The sequence below is a fragment of the Bufo gargarizans genome, chromosome 7 (assembly GCF_014858855.1).
Source record: "Bufo gargarizans isolate SCDJY-AF-19 chromosome 7, ASM1485885v1, whole genome shotgun sequence".
Lineage (NCBI taxonomy): Eukaryota > Metazoa > Chordata > Amphibia > Anura > Bufonidae > Bufo > Bufo gargarizans.
The window spans coordinates 55,156,185-55,171,575 of record NC_058086.1 but is presented as its reverse complement, the minus strand read 5'-3'; the positions used below and the strand labels follow the sequence as shown (position 1 = coordinate 55,171,575).

Here is a 15,391-nt window from a genome sequence, read left to right as displayed (position 1 = left end):
TTCTTTGGGGCGTATTGTCGCACGTTTTTCATTGGACACCTCTGTGGTCAATCGCAAGAACGCGCGTACGACGCGCGTTTCCTGTTTTCAAAAACGTGCCCCGAAAAGGTCCGACAAAAACGCACGTATCAAATACAATCAAGTGTGAACCAGGCCTTAGGGGCCAGCTGTTCTGTTCTGCAAAATACAAAATGCACACGGATGTCATCCGTATTTTTTGCGGATCCGTTTTTTGCAGACCGCAAAATACATACAGTCGTGTGCAAGAGACCTAAGGTTGAGTTCACACTTCAGTTATTTCCATTAGTAGCTGTGAGCCAAAATCAGATCTGGGTCAAAAACACAGATCTGTCCATCATACCTTATCTCTATCGCTTCACTACTGGTTTTGGCTCACAATCACTGATGGAAATAACTGACCAGATCACTGAAGCGTGAACTCTGCCTATAAGCCATATTCTTATCAGTTTGATAATAAAAAAAAAGGGCTATAATAAGTGCTTATGAGGTCAGGAAATCAAAGATAAGAGCTACACATGAGCCGTCAGCTGATGGGACTGAGAAGTGATACTTTGCAAACAGACTGATTTTTAAACCCCTTAGAAACAGCTGAACATTTTTAATAAAGACCAATTGAAAAAATGACTTTCAAATGAGTAAAATGTAATAATAAAAAAAATTAAGTAAAAAGTGCCCTGAAGGTGACCATAGTTTTTAAATTGTATGGAAAGAAACAGTGATCCGGTAAAGGTACTTCTCTATTAAAGGGGTTGTGCACGCAGAATATATTGATAACCTGTGCTATATCCATATCTAATTTTCAGTTTTCAGGACAAGTCATCAATATCTGATCAGTGGAGGTCCAACACCTGGCACCCCCGCCAATTAGCTGTTTGAAGAGGAGGTGGCGCCATACAAGTGCTGCTTCCTCTTTATTACAGCCCATGCACACGTCCGTAGACATGCTGGTGTTGCTTCTGAGGATGTGCTATAGACATAGGGAAATATGTGCAGTGTATGGGAGACATCATAGCAGCTAGTCTATACCAACTAGCTCAGGGAAAACTGAAATACATCTGGAGCCTGCAGAGGCTGTATTGCTGATACATGCAGGATACAATCAGATATGGTGCTGTCATTTACATCGCAGTTTATTCTGAAAAGTCATCAGAAACGACAGGCATGCTTTAAAATCATAAGATCCTTTTAGATCTGCCGCCCAAATATTTTGCAATATTCTATAATGAAAGCACTATTTATGTTTCTCTGTTGTTTCAGCAAAGCTACTACTGGTAATTTGCACTACTGGCAGTTTATGGGTTAAGCTATGCGTTGCAGAAGTGAAGGCTCAGACCACCATGGAAAATTCACAGTGTACAGAAGCGAGAAACGTAACCATAATCCTTTCTAATTAATCTAATCACAATATTTAACTAGCTGCGTTCCCACTGAAGCGGCTAATTAAGCCTTCTGCCATCAGTCCGTGTTTTGATTAAGTGATGTAGCCCTGGCCATTACAAACTTAATACAAGATATACAATTAGTGTATACATTACGTCAGCACCAAACAAAGCTCCTATTCAGTACCAAGCCAAGCACCGCGCTTTCTCACTTCTGTGAGGGTTTCGCTTTGGAATTAACATATTATTATTTTGCTGAGGGCAGACTATGGTACCCAGAATGTGTACTGGACTAATACTATCGGGTGGGATATATATCACACATAGAAAGTCCCTGAGTCATCCTCTTATGAACATTAAATACTTAAAGGGCTACTGTCACCCCCCAAAACTAATTTTTCATTTTTGGGCATATTAAAATCCTTATTGGACGACTATTCCCTATATAGGTCTCTTACCTTGTTCTGTGGCTTGGTTTCACTAAAAGTCGATCTTTTAAAATATGCAAATGACTTCACTACCAGCAAGTAGGGCGTCTACTTGCTGGTAGCCGCCGCATCCGCCTTTAAAAAAAACGCCCCCTCATCCTGCTGATTGACAGGGCCAGCGAGCGCTCTCCTCCTCACTCGGCGAGCGCCTGCACCTCATTCGGCGCAGGCGCTCTGAGAGAAGGACGCTCGCTTCCTCAGCACTCCCTCAGTGCGCCTGCACCGATGACGTCACCTCTAAACCCGAAAGAGAGGACGTCATCAGCGCAGGCGCACTGAGGAAGTGCTGAGGAAGCGAGTGTCCTTCTCTCAGAGCGCCTGCGCCGAATGAGGTGTAGGCGCAGGATTTGAATTGCAGGCAGGGCCAGCCAGAGGAGGAGAGCGCTCGCTGGCCCTGTCAATCAGCAGGAGGAGGGGGCGGTTTTTTGAAAGGAGGATGCGGTTGCTACCATGAAAAATTAGTTTTGGGGGTGACAGAAGCCCTTTAAGAAATTTACTTCATTTAAAAATCTAACCTAAGCTAAGCTACCTCGAGATCAAATGTATGCTTTTTGTCCTTTAGACAGTTTTTTAGATGGCTGTACTATGGGTACATTTTATATTACCCTGGTGTGATACCTTCTAGGTAGCCTGAATGATTCCTGTGGGTAAGTACACCTTACAGGATAGTTTTGTGCAGACCAGGCACAACATTAGTGAAGAGCAAAGTTCCACCACGCCAGGAGGAGAGACCAGGCTGCTGCAATTGTTCGCCGGACACCTTCAGAAGAAGGCCAGATGAGTGATGTCACGGGCCTGATGAAGGTGGCGGACCTCCACTGAAATGCGTAGCTTTTGTTTTTACATGTTTTTATATTTTAATAAATACGTATTATCAAAGTATCCAGTGCGGCACGATTCTTTCCTTTGCTACCTCCAGGAGCTCATCTTCCTATTATTCCTGTACTGTGACATCGCTGTGTTTATTATCTCTGTACTGTGACATCGCTGTGTTTATTATCTCTGTACTGTGACATCACTGTGTTTATTATCCCTGTACTGTGACATCACTGTGTTTATTATCTCTGTACTGTGACATCACTGTGTTTATTATCTCTGTACTGTGACATCGCTGTGTTTATTATCTCTGTACTGTGACATCACTGTGTTTATTATCCATGTACTGTGACATCACTGTGTGTATTATCTCTGTACTGTGACATCACTGTGTTTATTATCCCTGTACTGTGACATCACTGTGTTTATTATCCCTGTACTGTGACATCACTGTGTTTATTATCTCTGTACTGTGACATCACTGTGTTTATTATCCCTGTACTGTGACATCACTGTGTGTATTATCTCTGTACTGTGACATCGCTGTGTTTATTATCTCTGTACTGTGACATCACTGTGTTTATTATCCCTGTACTGTGACATCACTGTGTGTATTATCTCTGTACTGTGACATCACTGTGTTTATTATCCCTGTACTGTGACATCACTGTGTTTATTATCACTGTACTGTGACATCACTGTGTTTTTTTCACTGTACTGTGACATCACTGTGTTTATTATCCCTGTACTGTGACATCACTGTGTTTATTATCTCTGTATTGTGACATCACTGTGTTTATTATCCCTGTAGTGTGACATCAGTGTGTTTATTATCTCTGTATTGAGACATCACTGTGTTTATTATCCCTGTACTGTGGCATCACTGTGTTTATTATCCCTGTACTATGACATCACTGTGTTTATTATCCCTGTACTGTGACATCGCTGTGTTTATTATCTCTGTACTGTGACATCACTGTGTTTATTGTCCCTGTAGTGTGACATCACTGTGTTTATTATCCCTGTACTGTGACATCACTTGTTTATTATCTCTGTACTGTGACATCACTGTGTTTATTATCCCTGTACTGTGACATCACTGTGTTTATTATCCCTGTAGTGTGACATCACTGTGTTTATTATCCATGCACTGTGACATCACTGTGTTTATTATCCCTGTAGTGTGACATCACTTGTTTATTATCTCTGTACTGTGACATCACTGTGTTTATTATCCCTGTAGTGTGACATCACTGTGTGTATTATCCATCTACTGTCACATCACTGTGTTTATTATCCATCTACTGTGACATCACTGTGTGTATTATCCATCTACTGTCACATCACTGTGTTTATTATCCATCTACTGTGACATCACTGTGTTTATTATCCCTGTACTGTGACATCACTGTGTTTATTATCCCTGTGCTGTGACATCACTGTGTTTATTATCCCTGTACTGTGACATCACTGTGTGTATTATCCCTGTACTGTGACATCACTGTGTTTATTATCCCTGTGCTGTGACATCACTGTGTTTATTATCTCTGTACTGTGACATCACTGTGACATTCATCACTGTCGATCAGAAACTGCTGACCTATCCTGAGGATAAGACATCAGTATAAAAAAGTCAGAAAACCACTGTAAAAGTTGGCAAGTTTGTATAAAGTTTCAGGAAACAATCATTTCTCAAACAATCTTGAAATGAGAAAAATAATTCTGACAAGTATTGACCGTGTCCGTCCATTCATAATACATGTAGGGATGAACGAACTTGTGTTTTCAAGTTCGGCATACAAGGTTCGGGCTATCTAAGAATTCCGTAATGGATTCCGCTACCACGGACCATAACTTATGGTCTGTGGTAGCGGAATCCATAACGGAATTCATAAATAACACAAACCATGTACGCCGCTCAACACTAAATATTACAAGGAATATTCTTTTGTTATTTTGTTTATTTTTTACAAACTTACATTGTGGCAGATATTAACATCATTGCTGAAGGCTTTGTGAGTATACAGAAAACTATTCTGTAATATACTGTAAAGGTTGACAATGCAGCGTTGTATATGGAGGCAGGGCTGGATCTGAATGCAGATGAATTGTGCAATGCACAGTAGCTGGGGAGACATAGCAGCGTGGGTACAGTATCCTCTGCAGCGTGTACATGAAATGCCATTACATCACTGAAGAATAACCCCCCTTGGTCCACTCATAAACTTCATGACTGCGAAAGCATTCCCTAAGGCAATAAATTTTGACCTGCAAGCCTGGTACCCTCCAGATGTATTCATTCCACATAGTGCGGCTGGTTGTAATTATTTGCAGGCTGAGGTGAGATTTACAGTTACAGAAGTTTTAGGGAATGTTACATTTGGATTCCATTTCTATTCTCTGACAGATGCATATGGAATATTTATCAATGATCTGCAATGCCCTATTACTAGAGATGTTCTGTGTACATGTACAGCACCATTTTACACTATTTTTGTGATTATGGTGCATGTACATAACATCTTGACCCTGTAAAGGACAGACTTTTTCCATATGTCCTATTAAGGCTAATGGAAATCTCAGAGGAGGGTGCCTGCTCCAAACACCCCTTTACGAGCAAGAGTAAAGAGATGTACTGCATGGTCTCCCTTGCATATTTGCCATGTCACTTTAATAAGGTTTTCCAGGCGTAAAGTATTGATGATCTATTCTCAGGATAATTCATCAATACCTTATTGGTGGGGGTCTGATTTCCGGCATCCCCGCCAATCTGCTGTTTGAGGAGGCTGCAGCCTCTTCCTAGGCCAATGACCTCACATTCATTGGTCACACGCCCTATGTGCAGCTCATTTTCATTCAAGTGATTGGGCTGCAATACTGAGCACAGCCACTCTACAATGTACGGCGCTGTGCTTGGTAAGCTGTGAGGAGGCCGCAGCGCTCAGCAGAGAGCCGCGGCCTCTTCAAAACAGCTGATCAGTAAGGATGCCGGGAGTCAGACCCCCACCGATTAGATACTGATGACCTATCCTTGGAATAAGTCATCAATATTCTACTCCTAGAAAACATATTTAAGTAAACCTATAAATCTGGTCATTAATAAATGTACTTGTTTTGTAAAGTGATTAAAAAAATAACTTAAAAAGAAATGGTATACAACACCACATCCCCAAAAAACTGTAAATTAAAATGAAAAAACAAAACAGTATTTACATGTATATAACCTCCTCACTTTTTATCTTTTTACCTGTTAATTATTTTATTGTTTTTAATATATTTTTATAATTTTTATTTAATTTTACTATACTTATTCTTTTTTTTTTATGGTGTTGTGTACCAGTTCTTCATAGGAGTTATAGTTACATGTTCCTCTAAGGTCCATTTCACGGCACAAATAGGTGAAAAAAATCAGGCAATTGGGAGGCATGCCTTTGTGAACTGCTTATTAAGGTTGTCCAATTTATATAAAAACTTAAAGGGGTTGTCCCACTTCATAAAATAGGTTTTATCTAATCTATTTACCCCCACACAACATATCTTCCTATCCATGTTATTATCCAAAAGCTACCTTTCATTCAAAAAATCATGTAAAGCGATTCCTTTGTTGTTTTCTGTATCCCATGGATACAGCCTCTTTCGTCCGGACGCATCGCTGTGCCGCGCCTGCGCACAACAGCTGAACAAGTACTCGGGCCGCCTCTCCATTCTTACAAGTACGCGCACGCCCGCGCATGCGCAAATACAGCAGGCGGGTGCCGGAATCAAATAGCCGGCACCCGACCTCTATGACAGGGAGCGGGACCTTAGGGGTTAACTGCCGCTGATCGCAGCCCCCTATCATAGAGGTCGGGTGCCGGCTATTTCACTCCGGCACCCACCTCCTGCATTTGTATTAACATTGGTGGCGCTGTGCGCCCCCCCCCCCCCCCAGTATAATATACATTGAGTGCGGCCACCCCCCCCAGTATAATAAACATTGAGTGAGGCCCCCCCCCCAGTATAATAAACATTGAGTGCGGCCCCCCCCCCCCCAGTATAATATACTTTGAGTGCGGCCACCCCCCCCCCAGTATAATAAACATCGGTGGCGCAGTGGGAAGTGCCAATGAGGGTTAAAAAATTAACTCACCTCCACCAATTGATCGCACAGCTGCCGGTCTCCTGTTCTATCTTCAGGACCTGTGGTGACGTCACTGAGCTAATCACATGGTCCATTACCATGGTGATGGATCATATGATGTACCATGTGATGACCACAGTGATGTCACCAAAGGTCCTTTCACAGGTCCTAAAGAAAGAACAGGAGACCGGCAGCTGCGCAATCAATTGGAGGAGGTGAGTTAATTTTTTTAACCCTCATTGGCACTTCCCACTGCGCCACCAATGTTTATTATACTGGGAGGGAGCCGCACTCAATGTATATTATACTGGGGGGCGGGGGGGTGGCCGCACTCAATGTATATTATACTGGGGGGGGGGGGTGGCCGCACTGAATGTATATTATACTAGGGGGGGGAGGGGCGCACTCAATGTATATTATACTGGGGGGGGTGGCCGCACTGAATGTACATTATACTGGGGGGGGAGGGCCGCACTCAATGTATATTATACTGGGGGGGGGGTGGCCGCACTGAATGTATATTATACTGGGGGGGGGCGCACTAAATGTATATTATACTGGGAGGGGCCGCACTCAATGTTTATTATACTGGGGGGGGGGGGCGGGACCTCACATACGGCTCCATGTGGATGACTCATACACATGAACGAGCACGCAGGGTGAGTCATGAGGAGGCGTGGCCTTCACTCAACTGCCTGAGAACCAGGAAGTTACCAGGACATCTACTGCTGGTAAGATTAAAAAAGCAAAGTGGGACAACCCCTTTAATGGGTATCCATTTCCTTAAACTTCTCACATGTCATACGTTTTAAACGGTGGGGGTCTGGGGGCAGAGACCCCCACTGATTGGTAAAATGAAGGAGCAGAGGCAATTGGCTATGGCCCTTTGGTTCTGATCATTTATCCTTTGAGAGCGAACAAGTGGTGTATGGACCCATAGAAAGTCTATGAGTTTGTACACTGCTCGCTCAGCTCTCCAAGGAGACCCAAGCAGAGATACTTTTAACAATTTTGAAGCATATATGGCTATATACAGTATATATATTTAAAATATATTAGTATGGGGTTACATGGGAATACATAATAATTAAAAGTTTAAAATACAGTATGTGTAAAAATGATTCTGCTTGTAGTCAACAAGCTACCTGCAAGTACATGCTAGAGACGTGTCACCCTTCTTACAACATAAGAGATGGTGGTAGTCCTGTCCAAGGGAGATGGCAGCATGGATTTAGAAACCAGTAAGATGCCGTTTCAGAAGGGGTAACATATATTCTGTAATTGTTTGGGTCTTTTTTAAACCTAGGCTATGGTATATAGCCTAACTTTACCTTTTTAAATAATTTAAAAGTGAAAACAAAGGCATCAACTTTGACATGTCGTTCATCCTCATCAGTATTATCATTGATATGAATGAATTCCTTCACCTGGGTTCCTAACCCAGTAGACCCTACAACCTAAGAACTTAATCTCCTTACATCCCGCATGCACAACTCATTAGGACCACTGGTTTTGATAGATAAGTGGAACATTTATAGTAGCAGGATAATAGGTACATATCACCCTCTTCTAAAAGAACATTTCAGGGGTGATACCTCATGGCCCCTCTATTTTTTGCGAAATCATCTAATTAATTTGGGTGGACCTTCTGTTCAGGCTGACATCTCCATTTCTCTTCATTGTCAGAAGAAAACTATTCCAAGCTCTACTGTAATATCTTAAGGCAGGTTCACACATTTTTGGAGGAGGTTTTGAGGAATGTTTTCCTGCAGGCTTTTGAGCCAGAGCCAGAAGTGGATCCAACATGAAGGAGAAGTATATGTCTTTCCTTGATATTTCCCATTCCTTTCAAATCTACTTCTGTCTTTGGCTGAAAAACCTGCAGAAAAATCTGCCATAAAGCCTCCTCCAAAAAACTCTGTGTGAACCTTTTACCTTTCGGAGCAGGTCATTCATAGTTTGGTGGGTTTGCACTGGATTATGGTGACACATTTGAGAGGGATTTGCTAAAATATACATCGATAATACAATTTCACACAATGATCTCATTATTTGTGCGGTAGTCACACTTCCATATCAAGACCCGCATCTAAACGTATATAAAAGAGCACAGATCGGGGCGAGGGAAGTTATTCTGCTTCCATACGAAAGCATATTAAATTTGCTAATTTCTGTTGTCTCAGACAATCAAAATTCCAGTTGTCTGGAACACTGAATCTAAGAAAGCAGGAAAATTAATCTTCAAACGTGAAGGTCTAGGAGGCATTGCCTCATTATTTTGGTTGGACACTTTTCTGACTATAATGCAGATAAACCTCAAATGTAATAAAACTAAAATAACACACACTAAGTATGAAACATAACAGGATATTGCAGGGAGATTAGACGGTTTCCTTTTACTACTGCATGGCCCAAGTGAATGGGCTGGAGAGAAGAAGACAATATGAAGTAGGGGTTGACTATAGGATCTGGCAGTGATGGACAAAGTGGGGAATCCTTGAGTATACAGAGACGAAAGACAAAAAATATAATTGAGTTCAGATGGCGGGATGTGCTTTTACTACTAGGATTTACCTTGTGATCATTTTTGGAACTATTCGAAGAGGATTAGCTGGCACTTTGAAGGACCTCTTAACTTACAATAAAAATGTCTCATTTATTTCCTGTTTTCAAGAAGCCCAAATTCCTTTGTCTAAACATCTCAGTCAAGTATATTGTGTTTGCTTAGTTAGCTATCAGACCACAAGTATTAGAAACCATGACAGCTATGGTGGATCTAAATAAATGTTGATGGACCGCATCCATCAGGTTTCTGGTGTAGTTTCATTTTTTTTCTTATGCAAGAATATCTCTGGAGACTGCGATTCTTTCCGTTAAAAAATGGAAACCCAATACAAAATGAATAAGCTGCTCAATAAAAGGTCCTGGTTTACAAAAATAAATTCACTAGAGCTTGTTCCCACTATTGTCACCCATGCTTTCAACAAAAAAATATAAATGGATGACTAAGGACAGGAGCAGAAGAAGAAAAGACCATGATTTATTATGGAAATTAACAGAATGGGCTGGCCTTCCTTGTGTGCCGGGTGCAACATGCCACTTAGGCCTCATTCAGTGGTTCATCCATGAAGGATCAGTTTTTGGTTAGTTTTTTCCATGTGCCATTTGTATACCACGGACACTGCTAGGCTGAAAATAAGTTTCCAGAGCATCTCCTACCAATGGTTCATGAAAACCAAGCACCAAACACAGGTTGAATCCGTGTTGTGTCCAAAGTTTCACAGAGCCATAGACCATAATGTGTGTGAGGGATCCGTAATCACAAACAAAATAGGGCGTGCTTGTGTGGTGTCACCAGGGATCCACGGTCTGTGGAAAACTGCTGATGTGTGAATACACACATTAAAGCTAATTGAGAAGTCCGTGGAGAATAGAGAAAGCACACGTCCGTGATTCATGGACGTGTGAAAGAGGCCTTAGGGTTTTTAAATACAGGGCTAGGGCAGCAAACTGAATACGTATCCTAGATAAAAGAAAGCCTAGGTACATCTCTGCTGAGAAGGTTCAGGATTGATGACAGATCTTGAAGACTACAACCTTTCATGAGCACTGATGAATGTGGCTCAATGTACTTCAATGGAATGCAACAGTACAAGCTGCTCCTCGTTACATGCCACATTATGTGCAGCCCCAGCCTGAAATCTTCTGCAAAATTTCTAAAGGGTCCACAAAAAATCCCTTAGTCTATCTACCCATATACCTTCTGTTCAGGTTTTATTATGCTGTCTATCTGCCTGTTATACCTTCTTTCTCTCAACTATTCCTTTACAATCCATGCCTGGTTTTAGCTTAAAAAACTGCATCTGAAAACATGGTCAACATCTGAACGTGTACGGGCACAGTAAATAGGTTGTAAGACTTGGGCATAACCTCCAAGGTAGCAGGTACGGCAACTACAGTGGGACAAGGTGCAGTTAGTGACATCTTTAGTTGATGGAAGGGGGAGAATAAAAAAATTTAATGGAGCACCATTTCATGTTTTGCTGTGGAGCCTCACTGTTGCTTGTTATAGTTCTACTGTGTTCATTATGCCTCTTCTGTGACATCACCATAAGCATTAACCTCTACTGTGATCATTGTGTCCATTATACCTGGACTGTGACATGATTATTTGCTGTGATGTCAGCAAGTGCATGGTACCATTTTTGTACGCCCTATTTCTTTTCTGTAATATCACTGTGTGCATTATCTCTGCACTTGTGTAGTGCCCTGGAGCAGGAGTACTTTGAAGTCTGGACTTTTGCCCCAATTACCCCTATGCATGATCATAAACTCCTTACTTTATTTCACTTTAAAGGGTTAACTTGAACTGACTTATACTGTTTATTATGTGTAACTGCATTTTATTACTATTATTCTCACGTATATAGCGCTGACATATTCCTCAGCGCTTTACAGACATTTTATTTGTTTGTTGTGATATATATCCTGTTAATTTGCACTGTATTTGACCAGCACCGTGGAAAGGGTTAATGAATACTGGGAGACCTTTGGGACTTTCTAGCTAATAACGAGAAGCTAATAATTTTCCACAGTTATCATAAGAGTTAAAGAAGAGTATATTTTGGAGGGAAAATGCCAGACTTGTTTACCACCAAAACCAGACAGACTGACCTTTTGGATGCCTGGTTTAGCTCTGTTATGTCAGATGACTTGTTTTTGTCTGGAAAACATCTGCGTCATTGCCATTGAGTAATATTGGAGCTGTAATGCAAGTCTATGCGATACCATAATTGTAACATTGTATTTGTTTGGGTTGTGTTTCTCCCACCCCCACCCCCCAACTATAAGGGTCCTAGTTCAGCTAGAAACTATATATAAGGAGAGCACTCCAAACACCTAGTCTTCTGTAGTTAGGGATGTCAGGTATATAAAGCAAATGCTTTATATAAATATTTAAAAAAAAATATCGGGTCAAAAGAAAAATTATACAAACTATATTGACCCGTGAGATGGACACAACAGGGATCAGTGCTTAGAAGAAGAGACTCTGCCAGACTACATGAGTGACCAGAAGAAGAGGCTGAGATGGGGATGCTAAGCCACAGACCATGGGTCCCCAGTCCTGTGACCAAGGAGACAGCCACACAGACCGTGGGCCTCCAGCCTTTGTCCAGGGTACCAGCTTTATGACAGAGAGAGGGACAGCTAGCTGAAGCCTTTCCTCAGCATCAAACCCTTCTTCTGCCAGGGATGAGACTGGAGAAGTCAGGTCAGTGTCTTGCTTGTATTGTTTCTGCCACTGCACTTGTGACATCACTATTTGTGCTGTAACTTCACCGAGTAGATTATCCTGGTACTGTTACAACTCTATATACCGCACTTGTACGGTGACATCACTATGTGTACTGTAATTGTACTGTGACATCACTATGTGTACTAAAACACAAAGCGCTCAATAGTGTAAACCATTCCCAGATTAGCAGCTATGCTGGATACAAATACACTCAAGGATCGGCACAACTCCGTCATCATACATGATGAGTATATCACATAATATTACCATACCAAATTTACTTTTTACATTTTTTATAAAAATTTTTTGCAGTATGAGTACTGTACTTGTACTGTGACATCACTATGCGTACTGTAATCATACTGTGACATCACTATGCGTACTATAATCATACTGTGACATCACTATGTGTACTGTAATCATACTGTGACATCACTATGCGTACTGTACTTGTACTGGGACTTCACTATGTGTACTGTAATCATACTGTGACATCACTATGCGTACTATAATCATACTGTGACATCACTATGCGTACTGTACTTGTACTGGGACTTCACTATGTGTACTGTAATCGTACTGTGACATCACTATGTGTACTGTACTTGTACTGGGACATCACCATGCGTACTGTAATCGTACTGTGACATCACCATGTGTACTGTAATCATACTGTGACATCACCATGCGTACTGGAATCGTACTGTGACATCACTATGTGTACTGTAATTGTACTGGGACATCACTATGTGTACTGTACTTGTACTGGGACATCACCATGTGTACTGACATCACTAAGAATATTATGATTGTACTGTGACATCACTGTGTACTGTACTTGTACTGTGACATCACCATGTATACTGTACTTGTACTGTGACATCACCATGTGTACTGTAATTGTACTGTGACATCACTATGAGTATTATGATTGTACTGTGACATCATAGTATTGTGTTTGTACTGGTACATCACTGTGCATATTTTCCTGCTGCTGTGACATCACTATGTGCACGATTGCTATGATGTAATTTGTTTAAGTTAATTGTTCTTTTACTGTGACATTACCTGTGATACTACATACCTCTATGTTGTGACAACATGTTATGCATTATACCTGTGCATTAGGAAAAGACACATGGCACAGAGAGACAAAAATAACCATTAGCTTCTCATGTTTTGGACATAATACTAAAAAGTAGTCAAGGTGGAGTGTGGCCCAATTTCAAATTATTTCATAGGGCTCATGGTTATATCATATGACCTTGTTCTCCAGAAATTGGAAGCAGCAAAAGTCTAGATCACAAATAGATGAGGTTATAAGAGAAGAGCTGCTTGCAGTAATGGTACATAAGCATTCAGGAACTCTCAAGTTTTTCTTTTTGGCTGAAGCTATGCTTTATAGTCACCCCTGAATGCTAAAATATGTATACTGCATACAACTGAAAGTGAACTCTACAATAAAACAGTATACACTAAGCTCCCCCTAGTGGTGGCTGCAGGCAGAATTTTATCATACAGCTCTACGTCTATGCAGGGGATTTGGAGCTGCGTCAGCAAAAAATCTTAGTTATGACCCCAAAAAAATACATTGAAACGTTCTCAACATACAATGTTGGATTCCTAAATAGAGGGCAGCTATTAACGTAAATTGTAAGAATATATTCACTTACCATACACTTATTTGGCTTCTCCCCAGAGTGCACCCTCATGTGAATGAGCAGTTTATATCGGGCATTGAAAGGCTTGAATCGTCTTGTACAACCAGCCCAGAAACACGTGAAATCCTCGCCCGTGCGCTGGTCAATGTGGGTCTTCTCAATGTGCCTCACTAACTCCTCCTGCTGATCGTAAAAGGCACTACAATCTATCCAGCGGCATAGCTGTCTCCTCTCATTGCCAAGTTCATCTTGTTCATCGGGCGAAATCGTCTTCGGGGACATGCTGAGCGTAAGATGGAGGGGAGAATGAAGCCCTTGTGGATAGCTGTCTTCTGGCTCTTGCTTCAGAAAGTTGAGCTTACTGCAGTCATTGGGAATGGTGTTTAGAAATAGATTGGCACTGCCCTCTGAACAGGGCACATTCACCTGCTCAGGAGATTTCAGCTCATACCCTCCAGCACTAGAGAGTAAGCACTGAGCGGAGGAGGGCAGTCCACAAAGGCCCTCCGGTTGGGACGCCTTCGGAGGGCTGCAGTTAGGAACTCCCCCAGAATTAAACTGCGTTCTAGGAGGGGAGACGCAAATATTGTTCATGCAAGATGGCAAAAACGTGTGAGCGGAGCGAAGAATTCCCCAAATTTCGGCGCTATCAGTGGAACATCCGCGTCTTCCTCCAGGCTGAGGCTGGGTGGAGGTAGAATGGCTGCTGGCTGTCAGTGAGCCTGGGAAAGTGCTGTGTGTGGCGTCTAAAAAGTATGATGACAGACACTGTTTCAATCCATTGTGTGTCAGCGCTGTGTCAGGAAGCAGAGATGTTCTTAACTCTGAGCTGCCTGAGTGCCGTGATCCCGTCGATAGATGGGAGAAGTCGCAGGGACCCTCTTGCTTGATCCGGCTGGCGGAGCGAGCCCCATTCAGGCAAAAAGATATGGAAGTGCAATAATGGGCCGACCTGTGGGAAATGGAGGCAAGAAATCATTGAACCTAAAAGTAGCTAAACTGCTGTCTGGTATACTTAAAGGGGTTGTCCAAGTTATTTTTTTTAAACTATATAAAAAAAAATACTCAAAAACCCCTTTGTTCCTGAGCTTCCACTCTGCTGGGCTTTGTTTTCATGACTGCAGCAGTGACGTACCCATATACTGCACATGACCACTGCAGCCAATCACTGGCCTCAGAGGTGTTGTACCTCCTTCATCTCCACAGCAGCCATGATGTCCTGTTTTTGACTGCAGCAGTGGAGAGTCCTGGAAAGGCAGCACTCAGGGTAGAGGGGGTAAAGAACGATGAGTATAATTAAAAAAATTATTTTATTTGCTTTCCTTCCTTTTACAAAAAAATTAACTTGTACAACCCCTTTAATTTTCTGACCACGTCTTACGCACTAATTTCAACATGTATTTACTTTCCCAAAGATCAAGGGGGTCACCTACCATAGTTATAGGACAGATTTCTTTTACAGAAAAGTCTCAAATTTTGTTGAGAATTATTTGTGACTTTTTAGCTTTTTCCAACACCTTTTCTACTTTTCCAAAAAGCGGGCAACAGGAGACAGAAAATTGGTGCACATTAGACCAGAGATCTACTACAGCTACTGGTTGGAGTAGATT

General features: G+C 41.8%; 1 protein-coding gene across 3 annotated transcripts in view; it reads right to left on the bottom strand.

The window, feature by feature from the left end:
• The window catches only part of GLIS1 (GLIS family zinc finger 1), a 124,772-nt gene that overhangs the window by 32,803 nt on the left and 76,578 nt on the right, over window positions 1-15,391 (bottom strand). For all 3 annotated transcript variants that reach the window (XM_044301902.1, XM_044301903.1, XM_044301904.1), the window contains exon 3: window positions 13,794-14,733. In XM_044301902.1, coding sequence (XP_044157837.1) covers window positions 13,794-14,733 — 940 coding nt within the window. The remainder of the gene's footprint in view (window positions 1-13,793; window positions 14,734-15,391) is intronic.